Genomic DNA, 22,590 nt, shown 5'->3' on the forward strand with positions numbered 1-22,590 from the left:
AGGGATGGAGGGAGGGGGGTGGGGCCTTGGTGTGTGTCACACTTTATGGGGGCAAGACATGATTGCAAGAGGGACTTTACCTAACAATTGCAATCAGTGTAACCTGGCTTATTGTACCCTCAATGAATCCCCAACAATAAAAAAAAAAAAAAGAATACTGAATTTAAAAGGATTTGATGACCAACTAGACGTGTATAGAGTGAGGAGTCTATATGAGCTTGAGTAATAAATGGAAAAAGTAATCTAAGGAAGTAGACATGAAAAAGAAGAGACAGTTATGCAGCATTAGATTTTTAATCGTTCCATGAAAAATAGGGCAGAGCAAGAAAAGCTCTATCCATTCCCTTCCACCTGACAATCTCCCACCCCCAACTTAGAAACTCGCATCTGCTACCTGGTAAAAAGCAGATGACGTGACATCTCAGGGAAGAGCATACATGAATATTCACAATTGTTTGTTTCTCATGAATTCATCTTACTAGGAATGAGAGGGAGTATGTGGACCAAGTTCAGATCCTCATCAACATAAACTGGGACATTCATGTGCCTGGGCAAAGCAAGGCCTTGAGTAGCCTGTGGGGGAGCTGAGAAAACAGGTCAGCTCACTCTCCTGGTATTCTCTCTGAGGAATACTGTGAGTTGGGACCAATCCCCCAAGAGCAATTGGGACAAAACTTGTGAAATTATCAACAAAGCAAAAAGTACTTTATTCAAAATGGGAGGTTTTGAGTCATTTCCATGTCATACAATTATAGGTCAGCAATACTTCATTGGGATGCAGGCAGTTAGTTAGACCCACTGAGATCTCATCTCATTTTTAATTCAACATTATGGGAAAGCCTTCACAGATGTTCCAGGGGCACTAAGTTCAACATCATCATATCCAGCGCTCCTTTCTTCCCCCGGGGGCAGCCAGGAGCCATCTTCTCCTTTCCTAGAATGAGCTGCACCTCTGAGGAGCTGCAGGGAAGAGCCTGAAACAGTAATGAGAAATTTGATTGGCAATGTGACAGAAGGAGAGGAGCCTATGGTGGAAGCACAGTCAAGTAGGTGGTGAGTACACGGCCTCCCTAGGGACCCAACATTGCTAAGGAAACTCAGGTTATTTAATATTAGTTACAGCAAGGAATACATTAATATGATTCAGTCCACATGGGTCCCTGGGGCTTAGTTCCCCCTTATCTGGACCTTGGATCATAAGAGATTTGTAGCCAAAAAAGGGGTCCTGTGCTGACCTACTTCTTGGCTTACACAATCAGCAAGGAGGGGTAAGAAGCCTATGAAGTGAGATGAAAAGTTCTCCTTTCACACCTGACAGGACTGAATTCATAGAAAGAAAGAAGCAGGATACTACATCTATTTCTCACTGACCATCCAACTCTATACTTGGTGACTTTGCTGCTGTTCCCAAATGCCCACAAAACCATCACAGAATCCTCCATGGCTGTCCCCTGCTCAGGAATCCCACAGCTGCTCTGATGGAGAAATACTGTGCTCTAACAAATGAGTGTCTTCACTTGCCATTGAAATATTAGAACAGCTTCCTTAGGTCATTGCCTGCCTCAACTTTCTCCACAAATTCTTAGTATGTATCCATCACCATGACTGTAGTTTCTAAGACCACCATAGATCATAGACCTTTGTATTTATCAGTCATAACAAATAATTACAGCACATCTTATATCATCAAAATGCCTCACAAACTCCAATATTACACTTTTAAAAATCTGTCTTTCAAATAAGAGTCAGCTCAAAAACATTATCAGAACAGTTGCTGCAATTTTAGATTTGGCAATCATGCTCAAATTATCTACAAATCTTAAGCAGGCACATTGGGGATGGAGTTATAGACACAGATAACAAAATACAGAATGATTCCTCCTTCCCAAGCAATCTGACGATATCAAAGAAAGGGATATGGTGAAGGAAATGCTATCAAACATATGAGTCATCCAATTTTGACTCTGTAGATAGGATGAACATTGAGGAACTTGAAATTCTTTTTTTTCCAGGAGAAAGAAATAGATTACAGCAGACCAACTTACCCCATTCACCTGCCTGAGAGGTCCTTACCCACTTCTCCTCTGGGGGCAGTTCCCCCTCACTCATCTGAGTGACTGGGGGTGTCTCCATAATGGACAGCTCTTCCGCATCATCATAGCCATCACTAAGTGCATTGGCCCCCAGATGCGGAGGTTCTGAAGGCAGACAGAAAGAGCAGCTAAAACCACAGTCAATGGGCTGGCTCCTGGCCAACACCTACAGTCACTCTGACCCAGACATTTCCATGGTTGATCAATGGAGGCACCATTCAGTCCATGTAATAACAGGTCTTTTCCAAACTAAATGTTTCATTTGGATATGTCCATTACTCAAAAATTATCCAAATATCCTATCTAATATTTGATGATTAAAACAGGAAATTTCAAAGAGACTCACACCAATAAGCATTACTAAATATTACTAAAAATTTTTCTCAGATTATGTATTACAGGTGTTTTTTAAGAAATAAAAAACAGAAAGACAACCACTATGTTGTGACTGAACATAGTGGCTCTGGACATAGGGAATCCAGCCCAAAAGCACAGTTTCACAGAGTCACCAGAGAAGGGGGAGGCTGGAACCCAGCTAGAAACAAGAGACTCCTCTAATCCCAGTTAAGGGAAAACTGTTCCCCTCAGAATCTCATCAGATGAAGAAAATTCCTCCTGTCCTGTCCCCAGCCAGGGAAAAGCCACCCTCCTACCTGGCGTGGAATTTAAGTCACCGTTCTCCTCATCATCTCCTGTGTAATATGGTAGCTTACTCTCTGAGTTGTCTGACCAGGACCCTAATGTGGAGAAAAACATCCAAAAACAAACAGAATGCTGTCTCCCACTGCATTGCCCTGTGGAAAGCCTGAGAAGAAATGCTGTGACGTGACTGCTGTGGCTCCTGGAGGGAGAGGGTCCTATGGGGACCTGGGGCAGGGTGAGTCTGCAGGTGGAGAATAGACATGGCTCATTGTGATGACAACCAGAGCCCCAAGAGGGAAAAGTAGGGACACACCTGGACTGCCCAGCATTTCCTCCTTCAGTCCTCTGAGGTAATCGATCTCCTCATACACAGCCTCATCAAGCGCATCCCTGAACCTGGATAAGGCTGAGCAAACCAGCAGTAGGTCAGAGATTGCCACCTGAGACCATCCCGAAACCAGCAGGCTGAACTCTCATACTCCCCGATGCTCAGAAAAGGAAAAACCTGCAGAGCTCTAGGACCCCTTTATGGGTTCACAACACCATGTTCCATGTCTGCACCTTCTGACCTTACTCACTTTGTATGCACAGCTCAGCTCCTACTCTCTCTTGCCTCACATAAGAGACCATGACCTAGGAGTACACAGATCCAATGCTAACAGCTCTTTATATTCAGCCTTTGGAGTGTAATGTAAGGCTGACAGTTTTACAAACTAATAGGATGTAAAAGAGACCTAACCCAGTCTTCCTTAGGCCATACCTGGCCCCACTGCCTGCCTTCACTTCCCAGGCTACACGGTTGTGCCCTAGGATGTACCTTTGTGGTCTGCTCTCCATCTGTGCAGCTGTGTCCCCAAAATAATGAGGACTAGGAAAAGAAGTGCTCCCAGGATGAGGCAGAGGATCCCAGGCAGGGAGAAGACGCCAGGGACAGGAGCTGATCCCAAATTGGCACCTAAGAAGTTAAAAGGGTCAAGAGCCTTTAAAGAGGGGATCATAAGCCAACGGAAACCCTATACACTGCCACCACCTGTGTTCTAGGACCAGAATGACACATATTCAGACAAGCACATGTCTGAATTCCAAGATGAGATCAGCATGGGACCTGCCCTGGGCTCTCTCAACTGTCTTCTGAATCTAGTTCTAAGGGATTTCTCCCAGGCGAATCCTGGGTAACCTGTGCAGCTTTCAGGCTGCTACAATTTAACAAAAGCATATGGCTGCTCACAGCACCCAGTCATCAGGCCTCCTATCATTTTGCAAAAAGAAGGCAGATTTTATGGTACAGGTCCCTAAAAATCTGGATATCTCCTTTCTTGCATGGCCCAGAGCAGGAAAACCACTTACCTCCAGGAGGTGGGGGAACTGTTGTCCTTTCACCTGGAAAGAAGAAAAGGAAGATAGGGTCACTGTCCTGATTTTTTCTAGAAAAGCCACTGGGTCACACCTCCCCTCAGAGGTACATGGTTCTTTCCCAAATGCCAAGAGATCAGACCTGGGTCTCTCCAAAGGCAGAGCACAGGGCCTGGGTCACCCTAGGAAGAACTTCTGCATGTCATTCACATCTCCTTCTGCCCAGCCCATCCTCCTGGTCCTACCACTCACCTGAGCACCTGACTCCAGCGTCCTCCTCATGCTTGCAGTTGCTCTGCCCCCAGGGCTGTGCAGCACAGGCCCACAAGGAGGACTCCCAGCCCTCGCACTGCACGTCATCCAGCCAGATGCTTCCATTGCCCGGGCCAAAGGCAGCCTTCCCCGGGGCATGCAGGGCAGAGCCACAGCCAAGCTGCCGACACACCACCTCAGCCTCTGCCAGGCTCCAGGAGTCATCACACACCGTGCCCCAGGAGCCTTCGTGCCAAACCTCCACTCGGCCTGAGCACACACTGTCTCCTCCTCTGAGTCGGAGCTTCTCCTTGTCTGAAAAGGCAAGGGCAACTCCTGTTACTCTCCTCACCCACAGTGGGAGGAGGAGGAGCCCTGGGAACAAACAGGGGATGAGGGAGGGGCTGATGTACCTGAGCAGGGGGTGGCAGTTGGGCAGTTCTGGGGTCTGGCTCCTGCAGAAGCAGACAATGGGGGAGCACATGGTCAGGAGCAGTTGGGGTCTGGCCCAGACAAGATGTCTACTGTCCTTGGCCCTGCTATACATATACAGGTGAAAATAGCAGGCTTCATAATTAATCTTACAGGCTGAGTCCTGAGTTGTATAATCTCGTATAATGTGTCCTTATTACCAGTTGAAATTATTTTATCTGTTTACTTATCACTCTCCACATACTCACAACTCACACATACACAGACATGTACACATACAGGCACACACATGGATGAAAGCTCCTAAAGAGCAAGGACCTCACCTATCTCATTTCCCCTATTCCTGCTCTCAGGACAGAGCCACCGCATTGTCTCACCAACAAGTCTGTATGGAGAGCCGTCCATGAATGCTTTGATTAAGGGCTTGATAGTCATTGAATGCATGAATAGATAAGTAAATTCCTTTGAAAAATGGTTCCTTTAAATTCTTGCTAATCAGTAAGATACGTGTAAGAAAGAAAATATAAATTATATTTTCATTGTTTGTGATAATAAACAGTGGACATGAAAATGAAAAATTAGTCCAAAATCACAGAAGTAATTTGTATTCTATACCACTTCTATACTTTTACACTTGATCTTAGCCAAAAGGCTGAGAAGCGATACCACTATTATACTTTTTCATGGAAAATTATAAACCATTCAAAACTAATTTTACCTATCTTTAAGTATGACATGTGACCAGCAAAGATCACTACAGTAAGAGGAAACACTTTTAAAATAGAATATTTAAAAACAGAACAAGTAAAGTTCAGAGCAAGATAGATAAGTAGAAAAATACCCATCATAACAGAAAAGTGTGCATGAGACTCAGATAAATACACTGAGAAAAAGTATATCAGAAAGACATAGAAATAAGCACAGGACCAAAACTATACATGAAATACTTGACAAGAAGTCCACTTAAATTCAAAGCAATACACAGAAACTAGCAGTATACACAGTACTTGTCATAAAATACACCAGTGATTCAAGGAAGAGACACAGAGAAAGGGAGGGAGGTGCAAGGGAAGGTGGGATGGCCATGCCTTCATGGCTCCTCGGTTCTTTTACCAGAAAGGTAGTATACTGTGAGAAGGGTGAGAGTCTATTAAGTTATGTGTTCTTAGAGTGAACCTACATCTGCCTTTGTACCCTCCATGCATCAGTCAGGGCCTTATTTCCTGGATCAGTTCATGGAGAATGTTCCCTTCTTCCACAGGAAAGTCCTTCAAAGCCTGAGGTGAATAAGCAAGCCACATCATCCCTGATATTTGTGCAAACTAGACTAATTACAGACTCCCTGTGACATGATTTCCAGTGTTTTTTGCACTCAGGCCACATGCCCCTAGATGACACATGTCAGTGTCACTTCTAAAAGCAGTTCACCCTATACAAATGAACATGTTCATAAAGTTGGTATCTAAATACATATATTTCCAGCATTGAATAGAGAATGTATAGCGGAGGAGAAAGACCTCTAAACTTGTAACCATTAATACCTGTTGGAATAATCTGGGCAACAGGCAATCTTTCCTGGACTAAGATAATAGAGAGATGGAAAGAGTGGGCAGATTAAAGATGTAATAGATGATAGAGGCAACAGAACTCACTGTTATACTGAAAGTAAAGGAAAGGGAAAAGAAGTGAAGGTTGACTCCTCTGTACTAGCTTAACACACTGGAAAATGGCAGTGTCACAAACTGAAATGAGGATGAAGGCAGGGAGGAGAAGTCAGAGACAGAGATTAATTGGGGGGAATCAAGCATTCTACTATGGAAAGGTAAATGTGAGAAGCCCATTAGATATTCAAGTGAAATACCAAGTAACTTCATTTTAGAGTCAAGGGCAGGGATCAACTATGAAGGTGCATATTTGAGAGCTGCCAGCCTAATGATGTCATTAAAGTCCATGGACCTCAATGAGATCATCTAGGGAAGGTACACAGCTAGGGAAGCACAGAAAGACTCTGATACTCAAACCAGAGAGTGTCTAAAATCTAGAGAATGAGCAGAATACTTGCAAGACAGAGAGTCAGAAGAAGATCAATGGGGTAAGGTAACTTTCAAGAAAGAAAGAACATTGCAAAAGAAAAAGAAGTTAACTATTAAATGCCACTGAGAGGTCAAGAACAATGGAAGGAGAAGTGGTTGTTTTTATTTTGTGACTTTATTCTAAGGAGTGAAAAAGTCTAAAGCTTAATTGGGATGAGTTCAGAACAATGAGGGACACAAAGGTGCAGACAGTGACTGACCATACTTTCGGAGATTTAGATTGTGGAGGGGAATCTGAGTAGAATCAGCACTTGTAGCCCAAGGAGAAAAGCTGGAGTCACATAAGGACGGAGGCCACTGATCCAGAAGGCCAAGTGCAGAGTGGGCCAAAAAGGGTACAAAGGTGAAAAATAGATGAGGAAGCTCATAGCCAACAATTTTCTCAGTGAAGTTTGAGATAGGACAATCATTTAAGAGGGGATGGTGTGGGTAACAGCAGTGTGGGAAGAGAAGAGAATATGTAAAATATGACCTTAGAGATAAGTCAGGCACACATGCCAGAGAAACACACTAGAATTTGGGAATAGTGCAGAGTGCCCATTAGAGATCTGTGTCCTTGAAATCAAAATGACACTAACAACATTATTGTGTCTTATTATTCTCCAGCATTCTAATACAGGAAAGGAATAGTTAGGTCATTAACTTATCCATCCTTGTGTTTGCCAGATAAGAGTGACAAATGGACAAGGCAGTTGAATGTAGTTAGATGGAAACAATTAGTGTTGAATCATATTATAAAAGGAAATCTATACAAACATGAGAAGGGTAGAAAACTGATGAGGAGAAAGATTGAGCATTTCCATAAGGATGGAAAGTACTGGAAAAGGAATATTTATTATATTTTCCATAAGGAGAAGAGGTAAGTCAGAGAAAGACCAGTAAAATCAAGACTCCAAGGTGGACAATTATTGATGGTTAGTAGTGTCTCCACAGGCAAAATGGGGACAGAAGGAAGGGACTTGGAACTGAGAAGTTCAATGAATGCAGAGGCAGGATGCGGTCTCAGTTTGTTAAGGATGTTGACAGCAGTCGGGACAAGACAAAGAACTTGGCTGGTAAGGGTGGTGCTGCCATCTTCTAGGATGAGAGGGAGGACGAAGAAGAATAAGGACAGCAACAAACAGAAGTAATGAATGGTATCACTCATAGGTGAATTTCAAGTGCTAGATGTTGACAAGAAAGACACTGAAGAACTGCTGAAAATGATGTCTGACAGCAGGAGTTTACTCACTCCAACTTTCAGCCAAGAGAAAAGTGTGTCGAAAGAGAAACACAGAGCTTACACTTGATAGAGAAATCTGTGTTTTCAGTGAAATCAGGGTTTGATCACAACATGAAAGTGAAGGGAACATGACAAATATAAACAAATTTGAAGGTGATAAACTCCACCTTGCAGCCGGCACCATGGAATATTTGGTGTGAATGAGGTAAGGGGGGAACTTACTACACAGTACAAAAGGATGAGGTTTCTAAGATGAAGGATCCACCAAGAAGATTGGGATTCTGAGAAAAAATCAATTCAAGAGGAAAGTTGTGCACGCAGCAGGCCCTAGACCTCTCAGCAGATCCTCATATATGGCAGAAAAAAGATGAACAAATGTCCTTTCAAGGGCATTCTGGAGGGCGGGGCAGCCTAAGAGAGGCCTTGGCTCTGGCGACCTTTCCAGGTCATCATAGATTCTTTCTCTCATCATTTTTCTTCTCAGGCCATGATGGAATATTTTCAGTACCTCAAAGACACCATGTTCCCTCCCACCTCAGTATTCATACCTGCCTAAACGACCCCTCATTTACTTCCTTTTAGTGAATTCCTACTCGTCCTCAGGTCTCAACCTAAATGTCATATATCTGTTACTCACCATCTTCTACTTCTTCCTGACACTTGAAATTTCTGCCTAATGAATGTTTTCAGCTCCAGAGTGTAAGCTCCATGAGAAAAGTGAGTACATATGCTTCTCTTCTCTGGCCTCTGGCCTGGAATATAAATTTCTACCTGTGAGGCACTCAATGCTTTCTGCCAACAGACTGACTTGAGGAGTTTTCTGACTGGGATGGAGGCAGGACAGAATAGAAGACCACAAGCTGAAAGCACAGAGCAGTCAGGATCAGATCACCCAGGCCGCCTCTTACTTGTTTGAAAGTATAGGATGTATGACATGGCTACTGTTAACCTCAGTTTCCTTATCTGGGTAAAGATATCATGATAATATCTAATAACGGTTGGCTGTAGGAATTAAATTTCATCACATTCAAACAAAAGCTAACATCATGATAGCATATACTAAGCAATTTATCTAACTGAGGTCTTCTTTCTTACCCTCCTGAATAAGGAAATAGAGAATAAGAAAACATTACTGTAGCCTGTGCTAGTATTCATTAGAAAGATTATCAGAGTATATGTTTATACTCTGGCTGGTGAGAGTGGTGCTGCCATCTTGTAGGATGAGAGGGAGGGACAGGGTGTTCAATTCAATTTTCTGAGTATTTTTTAGACAAATTGTTGTTAGAAAGGTTTTCTTGTTTTGGCCTATGAAACTAGATATGAATTCATGGATGAAAAAATCTCCACCCAAAATTCTTTTATACATTTATCATAAATTCATCTCATGGATTTAAAAATACAAAATTTCACAACAACAACTAAGACATAGAGAAGACACATATGAATAGACGATAAGTCACCTGCACAGGTGATATAAGCTTCATCCTTTGAAGAGCAAGATCTGTTATTCCAAGGATGAGAAGGACACTGCCAGAGGGAAGTAGCAGTTTTCCGACACTGGATTACATCCACCCACTGGGGTCTAGAACCTTCTCTGACAGCAACAGAAGAGTTGAGCATTCCACTGTCCCCACAGCCAAGCTGTCTGCAGATGGTTGATATAGTCATGGCCTCCATGGGGCTGCGGCACACACTGCCCCAAGTTCCATTGTAGAAAACTTCCAGCCACCCAGCACACTGCTGATTCCTGCTCACCATCCTGAGGGCCAGGAACTCTACATTCAAAAGGAGAATAACAGAAAGTCATCATTGTGCTCTTTGTGTTTGAGTTTTCTTGTTTTTTATTCTTCCTATCTCAAAGGTAGTGAACACTCATCACTGACTCTGCTGAGCATGCACCTGCCTTGTGGAAACACTAAAATTTTTCTCTCTTGTCTGACTTTGCGAATTTGTGCCTGCCTTTGTATTTCTACCACAATGATACAGTGGAATATAAACAGATCTGGGCATGCTGCAGGGATGAAAAGCTGAATCCTGTTTACTGACTAAACTTCTTACAGACTCTAGAATCAGGAGTTTGGATAGTGGGGTGGTGGTCAGAATCATAAAAACATAATTTTTTACAACCCATGACTATGTTACCTCAGATGGCAAAAGGACTCGGTGGACATTACTAAGACGAAGACCTTGGCTATAAGATCATCCAGAGTTATCCTGGATTATCTAGCCCAATCTCATTTCATCCTTAGACCTGCTATCCTTAAATGCAGATAACCTTTTCTGGTTTTGGTCAGAGGGAAATGTAACTACAGAAGAATGGTCAGATTTGAAACTCTGGTGGCTGAAAGAAGGAAGGGACCATGGGCCACAGAATGCAGGTAACTTCTAGAAGTTGTATAAGGCAAGCCAAAGATGTCTTCCCCAGATACTCAGAGGAATGCAGCCCTGCTGACACTCTGACTGTAGCCCAGTGAGACTCCTGCAGGTCTTTGACCTTTGGATGTGTTGTATAGTAAATTCATTTCTTTAAGCCACTAATTTTATGGCAATTTGTTACAATACCATACCAATGCAGAGGGCCTCAACATTTTGCTACTGCAGGTAACTGAAGAGTGATCTCTGCTTCCAAATGGAAACTCTATAGAAAATGATGACATCGGGGGGAGTGACAAGATGGCAGACAGAAGCCAGCTTTCCACAGAGGCTCCCTTCCAGACAGAGAGTTAAGGGACAAAAATTTAGTAAGTATCCTGGTGGATTTGAGCTGCACCAAGAGAGAAGGTTGAAGAATGCACATCAACACCGCTGAGGCAAGCTGTGATCACAAGGATGCAAACAAAAGCAAAACAGCTCACTTCTGGATATTCTGAAGCCACACCCCCTATCTCCCTGGGCAACCAGAGGAGGCCACCAGTGAGCAAAGGATTTGCCTGACGCTGCTCACAAACCCGGGAAGCTTCCAGGGCAGGGCTGACTCAGAGAGGTAATCGGACACAAACCTCCAGCAGCAAAGTCGTTTGAACTCAGAACAGCCCGTCTTCTGCAGGCGATTTTAGCAGAAAAAGAGACAGAATCCCACAAAGTTGTCTGTTCTGTTAGCAACATCAATCAGGGACTGGGCTAAGCCTGAGTGAACACCTCGCCCCCACCACCTGCATCAAGCACTCAAAAATGTCAGGCCCCAGCTCCTCCTGCTAGATAGCGGCAGACTGCAGGGGCCTGGCAGATTTCCTTGCAATTCAGGCAGGTGCAACCCCCTGGAGTATCTGTTCACTACAGGCAACTGGGTTAGCCATCTGCAGAGATACCAGTGACTGGGTCTGATGGAGGGGCAAAGTGGGGAAGGAGATATCAACCTTCCAAGACTGATCTATTTGCTAGGTAGCTCCTCCTGACTCCACGCAGCACTGGAGTAAGCCATATCAGAGTAGTCACCAGACCCCTGTGATCCAGTTCCCAGAGACCTCTTGAACTCTCCCACCTGAGACAGGTGCCGATTGAGACAATCAATTTGGACCTTTTGAACTGAACTAATAGACTGAGGACTTTTCAGGCGGTGCCCTGGGTATGCGGTTGTAGGAAGGTTTGATTTTCCTTTTCCAACTGGTGCCAGAGGTGGGCGGGCAGAGTGACTTAATTGCTGGTTTTTCCACACAGCTGAGACTTCAAGCCAGAGTAAATGTTACAATAGGATCGAACAGAAACCAGCTGAAAAAAAGACAGAACCACTTTGCCCCACCACACAAGACAGGGCTCCAGTTTCTCAGGCCACAACACTTTCTCAGGCCCTCGATAAATCCCCAGGGGAAAAATCAAAGGGAGCAAAATAACCATGGGGCAGAATCAGCAGAAAAACTCTGGTAACATGAATAACCAGAATAGATCAACCCCCCCCACCCCAAGAAAAGATACGGCAGATGTAATTGAAGATAAACAACTGGCTGAGATGTCAGAAATGGAATTCAGAATTTGGATTGCAGATAAGATTAATAAAATGTAATTAGGAATTCGAGGAGAAATTCAAAAGTTGTCTCAAGAATTTAACAAATTTAAAGACAAAACAACCAAAGACTTAGACACACTGAAGCAAGAATTTACAGCCCTCAAAGATATGAAAAACACAGTAGAATCCCTCAGCAACAGAATGGAGCAAGCAGAAAAGAGGATTTCTGACATTGAAGATAAAGTCTTCAAATGCTCCCAATCTCTCAAAGAGGAAGAGAAATGGAGAGCAAAAATGGATAATTCACTTAGAGAACTCTGGGATAATTCAAAGAAAATCAATATACAAATAATTGGGATTTCTGAGAATGATGAAGTGGCCTCGATGGGCACAGAGGCCCTTCTGCATGAAATTATGAAAGAAAATTTTCCAGACATGCCTAGAGAATATGAAATTCAGATAGCAGACAGGTTCAGAACCCCAGCATGATTCAACCCCAATAAGTCATCCCCCAGACATATCATAATTAGCTTCACTAAAGTTGATATGAAAGAGAAGATTCTCAAAGCATCCCGGCAAAAGAAAACCATTACGTACAAAGGAAAGAATATTAGAATAACTGCAGATCTCTCTGCTGAAACTTTTCAAGCTAGAAGAGGGTGGTCATCGACTTTTAACCTCCTAAAGCAAAATAACTTTCAACCCAGGATCTTGTATCCAGCTAAACAGAGTTTCATTTATGATGGAGAAATTAAATACTTCAATGACATTCATATGTTGAACAAATTTGCCATAAGTAAACCAGCTCTTCAGGATATTCTCAGACCTATCCTCCACAATGACCAACCCAATGCTATACCACAAAAGTAAACTCACTCAGAAACTTCGGATCAAACTCCAACTTCCACACTGGTGAAAGGATTAAAAATGTCCACTGGACCTTTGAAAAACTCGATACCCAAAATTCCACCAGACTTATCAATACTCTCCATTAATGTGAACGGCTTAAACTGTCCTCTAAAGAGGCATAGGTTAGCTGACTGGATACAAAAACTCAAGCCAGATATTTGTTGCATACAAGAGTCACATCTCAACTTAAAAGACAAATACAGACTCAGGGTGAAAGGATGGTCATCCATATTTCAGGCAAATGGTAATCAGAAAAAAGCAGGTGTTGCAATTTTATTTGCGGATACAGTAGGCTTTAAACCAACAAAAGTAAGGAAGAATGGTCACTTCATATTTGTTAAGGGTAATACTCAATATGATGAGATCTCAATTATTAATATCTATGCACCCAACCAGAATGCACCTCAATTTATAAGAGAAACTCTAACAGACATGAGCAACTTGATTTCCTCCAGCTCCATAATCATCGGAGATTTCAACACTCCTTTGTCATTGTTGGATCGATACTCCAGCAAGAAGCTGAGTAAAGAAATCTCAGATTTAAACCTAACCATTCAATATTTAGATTTAGAAGACATCTACAGAACATTTCATCCCAACAAAACTGAATACACATACTACTCATCAGCCCACGGAACTTACTCCAAAATCGACCACATTTTAGGTCACAAGTCTAACCTCAGTAAATTTAAAGGAATAGAAATTATTCCTTGCATCCTCTCAGACCATCATGGAATAAAACTTGAACTGACTAACAACAGGAATCTGCATACTCATACAAAAACATGGAAGTTAAATAACCTTATGCTGAATGATAGATGGGTCAGAGATGAGATTAAGAAAGAAATCGCCGGTTGGCTACAAGTTTCAAAGATGCCGCCCAAGGGAAAAACCGGTTCTGGAAAAGGGAAAGGGGGAGCAGCTTCTGGAAGCGACATTTCTGACAAGAAGGCTCAGGGTCCCAAAGGTGGTGGCAATGCAGTAAAGGTCAGACACATTCTATGTGAAAAACATGGCAAAATCATGGAAGCCATGGAAAAGTTAAAGTCTGGAATGAAATTCAGTGAAGTGGCTACACAATACAGTGAAGATAAAGCCAGGCAAGGGGGCGACTTGGGTTGGATGACCAGAGGGTCCATGGTTGGACCTTTTCAAGAAGCAGCATTTGCCTTGCCTGTAAGTGGGATGGATAAACCTGTGTTTACAGACCCACCAGTTAAGACAAAATTTGGATATCATATTATTATGATTGAAGGGAGAAAATAAATCATATGAAAGACTGAATAAAAAAAAAAAAAAAAAAAAAAAAAAGAAAGAAATCGCCAATTTTTTGGAACAAAACGACAATGAAGACACAAACTATCAGAACCTCTGGGACACTGCAAAGGCAGTTCTAAGAGGGAAATTTATAGCACTGCAAGCCTTCCTCAAGAGAACGGAAAGAGAGGAAGTTAACAACTTAATGGGACATCTCAAGCAACTGGAAAAGGAAGAACATTCCAACCCCAAACCCAGTAGAAAAAAAGAAATAACCAAAAGTAGAGCAGAATTAAATGAAATTGAAAACAAAAGAATAATACAACAGATCAATAAATCAAAAAGCTGGTTTTTTGAAAAGGTCAATAAAATAGATAAACCTCTGGCCAACCTAATGAGAAAAAAAAAGAGTAAAATCCTAATCTCATCAATCAGAAACAACAAAGACGAAATAACAACAGACTCGTCAGAAATCAAAAAAATCCTTAATGAATATTACAAGAAACTTTATTCTCAGAAATATGAAAATCTGAAGGAAATTGACCGATACTTGGAAGCACGTCACCTTCCAAGACTTAGCCAGAATCAAGTGGAAATACTGAACAGGCCCATATGAAGTTCAGAAATAGCATCAACTATACAAAACCTCCCTAAAAAGAAAAGCCCGGGACCAGATGGTTTCATGTCAGAATTCTACCAAACCTTTAAAGAGGAATTAGTACCTATATTACTCAACCTGTTCCAAAAGGTAGAAACAGAAGGAGGACTACCCAACACGTTCTATGAAGCAAACATCACCCTGATCCCCAAACCAGGAAAAGAACCAACAAGAAAAGAAAGTTATAGACCAATATCACTAATGAATATATATGCAAAAATATTCAACAAGATCCTAACAAACAGAATCCAGCAACACATCAAACAAATTATACATCATGACCAAGTCAGTTTTTTTTTTTTTGTTTGTTTGTTTGTTTTTATTTTTCTTTTTTTATTGTTGGGGATTCATCGAGGGTACAATAAGCCAGTTACACTGATTGCAATTGTTAGGTAAACAAAAGAATCATGTCTTGCAATCATGTCTTGCCCCCATAAAGTGTGACACACACTAAGGCCCCACCCCCCTCCCTTCAACCCTCTTTCTGCTCCCCCCCCATAACCTTAATTGTCATTAATTGTCCTCATATCAAGATTGAGTACATAGGATTCATGCTTCTCTATTCTTGTGATGCTTTACTAAGAATAATGTCTTCCACTTCCATCCAGGTTAATACAAAGGATGTAAAGTCTCCATTTTTTTTAATGGCTGAATAGTATTCCATGGTATACATATACCACAGCTTGTTAATCCATTCCTGGGTTGGTGGGCATTTAGGCTCTTTCCACATTTTGGCAATTGTAAATTGAGCTGCAATAAACAGTCTAGTACAAGTGTCCTTATGATAAAAGGATTTTTTTCCTTCTGGGTAGATGCCCAGTAATGGGATTGCAGGATCAAATGGGAGGTCTAGCTTGAGTGCTTTGAGGTTTCTCCATACTTCATTCCAGAAAGGTTGTACTAGTTTGCAGTCCCACCAGCAGTGTAAAAGTGTTCCCTTCTCTCCACATCCACGCCAGCATCTGCAGTTTTGATATTTTGTGATGTGGGCCATTCTCACTGGGGTTAGATGATATCTCAGGGTTGTTTTGATTTGCATTTCCCTAATATATAGAGATGATGAACATTTTTTCATGTGTTTGTTAGCCATTCGTCTGTCATCTTTAGAGAAAATTCTATTCCTGTCTCTTGCCCATTGATATATGGGATTGTTGGCTTTTTTCATGTGGATTAATTTGAGTTCTCTATAGATCCTGGTTATCAAGCTTTTGTCTGATTGAAAATATGCAAATATCCTTTCCCATTGTGTAGGTTGTCTCTTTGCTTTGGTTATTGTCTCCTTAGCTGTACAGAAGCTTTTCAGTTTAATGAAGTCCCATTTGTTTATTTTAGTTGTTGTTGCAATTGCCATGGCAGTCTTCTTCATGAAGTCTTCCCCCAGGCCAATATCTTCCAGTGTTTTTCCTATGCTTTCTTGGAGGATTTTTATTGTTTCATGCCTTAAATTTAAGTCCTTTATCCATCTTGAATCAATTTTTGTGAGTGGGGAAAGGTGTGGGTCCAGTTTCAGTCTTTTACATGTAGACATCCAGTTCTCCCAACACCATTTATTGAATAGGGAGTCTTTCCCCCAAGGTAAGTTCTTGTTTGGTTTATCGAAGTTTAGGTGGTTGTAAGATGTTAGTTTCATTTTTTGGTGTTCAATTCGATTCCAAGTGTCTATGTCTCTGTTTTTGTGCCAGTACCATGCTGTCTTGAGACCAAGTCAGTTTTATCCCAGGGTCTCAAGGCTGGTTCAATATACATAAATCTATAAATGTAATCCAGCACATAAACAAATTAAAAAACAAAGACCATATGATTCTCTCAATCGATGCAGAAAAAGCTTTCGATAATATCCAGCATCCCTTCATGATCAGAACACTCAAGAAAATTGGTCTAGAAGGGACTTTTCTTAAACTGATAGAGGCCATCTACAGCAAACCCACAGCCAACATCATATTGAATGGAGTTAAATTGGAATCATTTCCACTCAGATAAGGAACAAGACAACGCTTCCCATTGTCTCCATTGCTTTTTAACATTGTAATGGAAGTTTTAGCCACCGCAATTAGGGAAGAAATGACGATCAAGGGTATCCATATAGGGTCAGAAGAGATCAAACTTTTGCTCTTCGCAGATGATATGATTGTGTATCTGGAAAACACTAGGGACTCTACTACAAAACTCCTAGAAGTGATCAAGGAACAGCATCTCAGGTTACAAAATCAACATCCATAAATCAGTAGCCTTTATATACACCAACAATAGTCAAGTTGAAAAAGCAGTTAAGGACTCTATCCCATTCACAGTAGTGCCAAAGAAGATGAAATATTTGGGAATTTACCTAACAAAAGACGTGAAAGATCTCTATAAAGAGAACTATGAAACTCTAAGAAAAGAAATAGCTGAAAATGTTAACAAATGGAAAAACATACCATGCTCATGGCTGGGAAGAATCAACATTATTAAAATGTCCATACTACCCAAAGCAATATATAATTTCAACGCACTCCCTATTAAAGCTCTGCTGTCATACTTTAAAGATCTTGAAAAAACAATACTTCGTTTTATATGGAATCAGAAAAAACCTCAATTAGCCAAGACATTACTCAGAAATAAAAACAAAACAGGAGGAATCACACCACCGGACCTCAGACTTTACTACAAATCGATAGTGATCAAAACAGCATGGTATTGGCACAAAAACAGAAGTAGATATCTGGAACAGAATAGAGAACCAAGAGATGAATCCAGCTACTTACCGTTATTTGATCTTTGACAAGCCAATTGAAAACATTCAGTGGGGAAAAGATTCCCTATTTAACAAATGGTGCTGAGTGAACTGGCTGGCAACCTGCAGAAGACTGAAATTGGACCCACACCTTTCACCATTAACTAAGATAGACTCTCACTGGATTAAAGATTTAAACTTAAGACATGAAACTATAAAAATACTAGAGGAGAGTGCAGGGAAAACCCTTGAAGAAATTGGTCTGGGCGAGTATTTTATGAGGAGGAACCCCCGGGCAATTGAAGCACCTTCAAAAATACACTACTGGGACTTGATCAAACTAAAAAGCTTCTGCACAGCCAAGAACACAGTAAGTAAAGCAAGCAAACAGCCCTCAGAATGGGAGAAGATATTTGCAGGTTATATCTCTGACAAAGGTTTAATAACCAGAATCCACAGAGAACTCAAATGCATCAGCAAGAAAAAAACAAGGGATCCCATTGCAGGCTGGGCAAGGGATTTGAAGAGAAACTTCTCTGAAGAAGACAGGCACGTGGCCTTCAGACATATGAAAAAATGCTCATCATCTTTAATCATCAGAGAAATGCAAATCAAAACTACTTTGAGATACCATCTAACTCCAGTGAGACTAGCCTATATCACAAAATCCCAAGACCAGAGATGTTGGTGTGGATGTGGAGAAAAGGGAATACTTCTGCACTGCTGGTGGGAATGCAAATTAATACATTCCTTTTGGAAAGATATATGGAGAATACTCAGAGATCTAAAAATAGATCTGCCATTCAATCCTGTAATTCCTCTGCTGGGCATATACCCAGAAGACCAAAAATTGCAACGTAACAAAGATATTTGTACCAGAATGTTTATTGCAGCCCAATTCATAATTGCTAAGTCATGGAAAAAGCCCAAGTGCCCATAGATCCATGAATGGATTAATAAATTGTGGTATATGTACACCATGGAATATTATGCAGCCTTAAAGAAAGATGGAGACTTTACCTCTTTCATGTTTACATGGATGGAGCTGGAACATATTCTTCTTAGTAAAGTATCTCAAGAATGGAAGAAAAAGTACCCAATGTACTCAGCCCTACTATGAAACTAATTTGGGGCTTTCACATGAAAGCTATAACCCAGTTACAACCTAACAATAGGGGGAAGTGGGAAAGGGAGGGCAGGGAGGGGGGGTAGAGGGAGGGGGATTGGTGGGATTATACCTGTGGTGCATCTTACAGGGGTATTTGCGAAACTTGGTAAATGTAGAATGTAAATGTCTTAGCACAGTAACTGAGATATTGCCAGGAAGGCTATGTTAACCATTGCGATGAAAATGTGTCAAATGGTCTATGAATCGAGTGTATGATGCCCCATGATCATATCAATGTACGCAGCTACGATTTAATAAAAAAAAAACTTCAATGGACATCAAAATGTCATATAAATTGACAAATTTCATATAAAAAAAGATGACATCACAGGTGTAATCCCACCAATCCCCCTCCCTCTGCCCTCCTCCTCCTCCCTCCCTTCCCTTTCCTCCTTCCCCCTATTTGGTATATGTGAAACTTAGTAAATGTGGAATGTAAATGTCTTAGCACAATAACTAAGAAAATGCCAGGAAGGCTATGTTAACCAGTGTGATGAAAATGTGTCAAACATTCTATAAAACTAGTGTATGGTGCCCCATGATCACATTAATGTACACAGCTATGATTTAATAAAAAAAATTAAATTAAAAAAAAAAAGAAAATGATTCAGGAAATAGTGCTAAGAAGGAAGGACCAGAAACTCAGCTGCTAAGGGAGTAAATGAAGGACTCTAATCTCCAATGTGCTGCAAAGATGGGCACTATGGAAGCAGCCTCCTTCCCTCTGTCCCTTTCAGCAGCTCTAAGTCTTCCCCCAAGGCTTAAACGCCCACCCTGGAGAGTCCCCCACCTCCCTCAGCCTATGGACAAGTGCCATGCAGACCTGAGCAGGTGACCCCTGCATCTTCCTTGTGCCTGCAGTTGTGCTGTCCCCAGCCTCGGGAAGGGCACCTCCACACGTGGGCCTCCTTTCCTGTGCAGTTCACATCGTCCAGCCAGATGGGCCCTGACCCCTTCCCAAAGTGAGCAAAGCCCAGGGCACCCAGGGCCTCTCCACAGTCCAACTGTCTGCACACCACATGGGCATCACTCAGGTCCCAGCCGTCATCACAAATGGTGCCCCAGGAGCCCTCATGGTAGATCTCCACTCTCCCGGCACAGCGACTGCCCCCATCCACCAGGCGGAGGTGGCGACTCTCTGAGGAGGACAAAGCCATGTCAGTGGGGCATTTTTATAGGAAGTAAGAAGCTTTTTGGTCCTATGGGGCCTCTCACCTGAGCAGTTGGCAGCACTCTCCTCCAAGGTGACGGATCCTGCTGAAACAGGCAGGGAGTCATTGCACTGGGGCAGCAGCTGGGTCTGGTTTCCTACAGAGAGGGTTAGAAAGCAGGAAATGGAACTCAACTGAGAATAAGCTAATGATATGGCCTGAGATGAAATCTTTCCTATGTTCAGATCTTCACAATTAATATTCTATATGGAGGTTTCTTTGGATAATGCTAAGCATTTATGTTTAAGCAAAGAATATTCTAAGAATGACTTTAGGAAAGTGAAAAATATAACAATATTGTTTGGAGGCATTGTAGAGCTCCCAAGGCAATAAGAATAAAGTTGACGTCAGCCCTCCAGATTGGGCATCCCAGCAGCCCTAAAATCTGCTGAGTGGGGCAGTGGAACAAGGAGTTTCTACTTCATTTCAGGCACATACTAAGGCCTAAAACTGATATCAATCTGATGAATTTAGTAACTAAGAGGCCCTAAAACCATGCTGAGTGGAATAGCAGAACAGTAAACTGCCAGTTCATTTTGACATGCCCTAGAAGGGGGGTAGAGAGCTCCATGTCCCCAGACCTCTGAAACTGACATGAGCCCCTCAGATATGGCATTTAAGCATTGGATATGGCCCTAAAACCTGATGAGCAGGTAGGTAGGATAGCAAGCTACCACTTCTCTTCAGCAGGTCCTGCAATATGTGTGGAGAGTTTCACATCAGGGGTATCTGAAACTGACATCAGTCCACTGGATTTGGGTGCCAAGCATCCCTAAAACCTGCTGACTGGCTGACAGAACAGAGAACTGTCACTTCACTTTGGCAAGTCCTAGAAAGAGCATGGATAGCACTGCATGGCCAGGCAGCCAATGCCAACATCAACCCCCCCTGAATGGGCACCCAAATGACCTGAGACTGTTCAATGGCACTAATGCTGGCAAAGCAGTGGGCCACCTGTTTGGCCCAGACTTCACCTTCCAGGCCCCAACTGCCTACTATGAACTAGCTAATCAAACCCAACCAGAATATCTATCACCTATGACTCAGGGACGCCCTAACCTTTTATCTTGGAGTTAAAATAAAATAAGAACCACACACAAGAAGGAAATAGCAAAAAAAGTTGAATCAGATCAGATCATTGCCCCAACAGTATCACATCATAACTACTGCAGAAGACCCCAAATATAAAGTAATAGTGGATATAATAGAAATAGAATTCAGATTATACATGGCAAAAATGATGAAGGAAATTGAAGGCAAAGTGGAAAACCACCAAAAGGAAATCCAAAACTGACCCAAGAAATTAATGAAAGACAACACAGTCACCAAAGATCTGGACATAATTAAAAGGACATAATAGAGCTTAAACAATTGAAAGAATAATTCAAGGAGTTTCAAAATATAGTAGAAATTTTCTTTTTTTTCTATTATCTATAAGATTTGGCATGATCTGTTTTTCAAAATTATCTTTTAATTTTATTTATAAATATTAGTTGTCTATTTTTTGATACTTAAAAAAAAATAAGAAGAAGTTAACTGATGACTCCATACTGAATCTCAGAGTCAAAGCATTCTATAATAGATATATTCTTATTTGACAATGTGAATGTTACTTTCTTATCATTATTATTGTTGTTGCTTAATATTTTGATGTAGCAATTGTCTGATTCCTTTTCTGAATGTATTTATGTTCATTTGTTCTTTATGAGGTTTGTCTTTCTGGTTTTTATCTTAAACATTGTTATTGTTATTAAATTTTAAGCCTTTTTAATTTTGTGAAGGCAAAAAATGGAAACCTAATAAATACATGTATATGTAAAAAAAAAAAAAAAGGACATAACAGAGCTTAAACAATTGAAAGAATAATTCAAGGAATTTCAAAATGTAGTAGAAATTTTCAAAAATAGATTAAATCATGGAAAAGAAAAAATCTCAGAGCTTGAAGACAAGGCTCTTGAGCTAACTCGATCATTTAAAGAGGCAGAAAAGAAGGGAGAAAAAGCAGATCAATCTCTTAGAGAGATAAGGGACTATGAGAAGCAAACTATAGGGATCTTCAAAAGAAAGGACATTTCACAAGTCTGAAAACCCTCATTGACAATATTATAGCTGAAAATTTCCCAAGCATCATGAAAGACTCAAACATACAACTACTAGATGGACTTTGAACCCCAGGTCATTTCAATTCATACAAAGAATCTCCTAGACACATCATAAATAACTGGTCAAAATGAAAATGCAAGAGAAAATTCTGCAAGCAACAAGGCATAAAGTGCAGCTGAGCACTGGCCCACAGGGGCAAACCCATCAGTAAGGGCTGGCAGCTGAAACTTTACAAGCCAGAAGAAAGTGGGATCCCACCTCTTATCTGCTTATATAAAGGCAGACAGGATTCTGTATCCTGCAAAATTAAGTTTCATATTCAATGGAGAAATCAAGCCTTTTACTGATAAATGAACACTAGAGAAATTTGCCACTATAAGATCTGCTCTGCAGAAAGTACTCAGACCTGTGCTATGCAAAGACCAACACAGTGGACCACCAGCAAAGTAAAACCACTCAGAAACTGAAGGACAAAGCTGAGCTTCCATATAGCCCAAGTGATAAAACAAGGCAACCTCCATACAACAGAACTCCACCCTAC

At 41.4% G+C, this 22,590-nt stretch overlaps 2 protein-coding genes across 2 annotated transcripts in view; one reads left to right on the forward strand and one right to left on the reverse strand.

Annotated features, from left to right (window-relative positions):
* Positions 1-755: 755 nt before the first annotated feature.
* Positions 756-22,590, reverse strand: part of LOC128561963 (antigen WC1.1-like) — a 137,695-nt gene continuing 115,860 nt past the window's right edge. Inside the window, exons 9-19 of the mRNA XM_053556610.1 lie at positions 19,951-20,043; positions 19,559-19,873; positions 9,548-9,862; positions 4,754-4,795; positions 4,341-4,655; positions 4,083-4,115; positions 3,553-3,690; positions 3,049-3,141; positions 2,747-2,830; positions 2,046-2,198; positions 756-974 (exon numbers count right to left, since the gene is read on the reverse strand). Coding sequence (XP_053412585.1) covers positions 829-974; positions 2,046-2,198; positions 2,747-2,830; positions 3,049-3,141; positions 3,553-3,690; positions 4,083-4,115; positions 4,341-4,655; positions 4,754-4,795; positions 9,548-9,862; positions 19,559-19,873; positions 19,951-20,043 — 1,727 coding nt within the window. The 3' untranslated portion in view covers positions 756-828. The remainder of the gene's footprint in view (positions 975-2,045; positions 2,199-2,746; positions 2,831-3,048; positions 3,142-3,552; positions 3,691-4,082; positions 4,116-4,340; positions 4,656-4,753; positions 4,796-9,547; positions 9,863-19,558; positions 19,874-19,950; positions 20,044-22,590) is intronic.
* LOC128562637 (peptidyl-prolyl cis-trans isomerase NIMA-interacting 4) lies at positions 13,799-14,220 on the forward strand. Its single transcript, XM_053557797.1, has one exon. The coding sequence runs from the start codon at positions 13,813-13,815 to the stop codon at positions 14,203-14,205; it is 393 nt and encodes a 130-aa protein (XP_053413772.1). The 5' UTR covers positions 13,799-13,812; the 3' UTR covers positions 14,206-14,220.

This window comes from Nycticebus coucang, chromosome 12, assembly GCF_027406575.1.
Source record: "Nycticebus coucang isolate mNycCou1 chromosome 12, mNycCou1.pri, whole genome shotgun sequence".
Classification (NCBI taxonomy): Eukaryota; Metazoa; Chordata; class Mammalia; order Primates; family Lorisidae; genus Nycticebus; species Nycticebus coucang.

What these genes read in the sequence shown, in the direction of transcription:
- LOC128562637 (XM_053557797.1), top strand. Translation starts at nt 13,813, where the DNA reads ATGCCGCCCAAGGGAAAAACCGGTTCTGGAAAAGGGAAAGGGGGAGCA.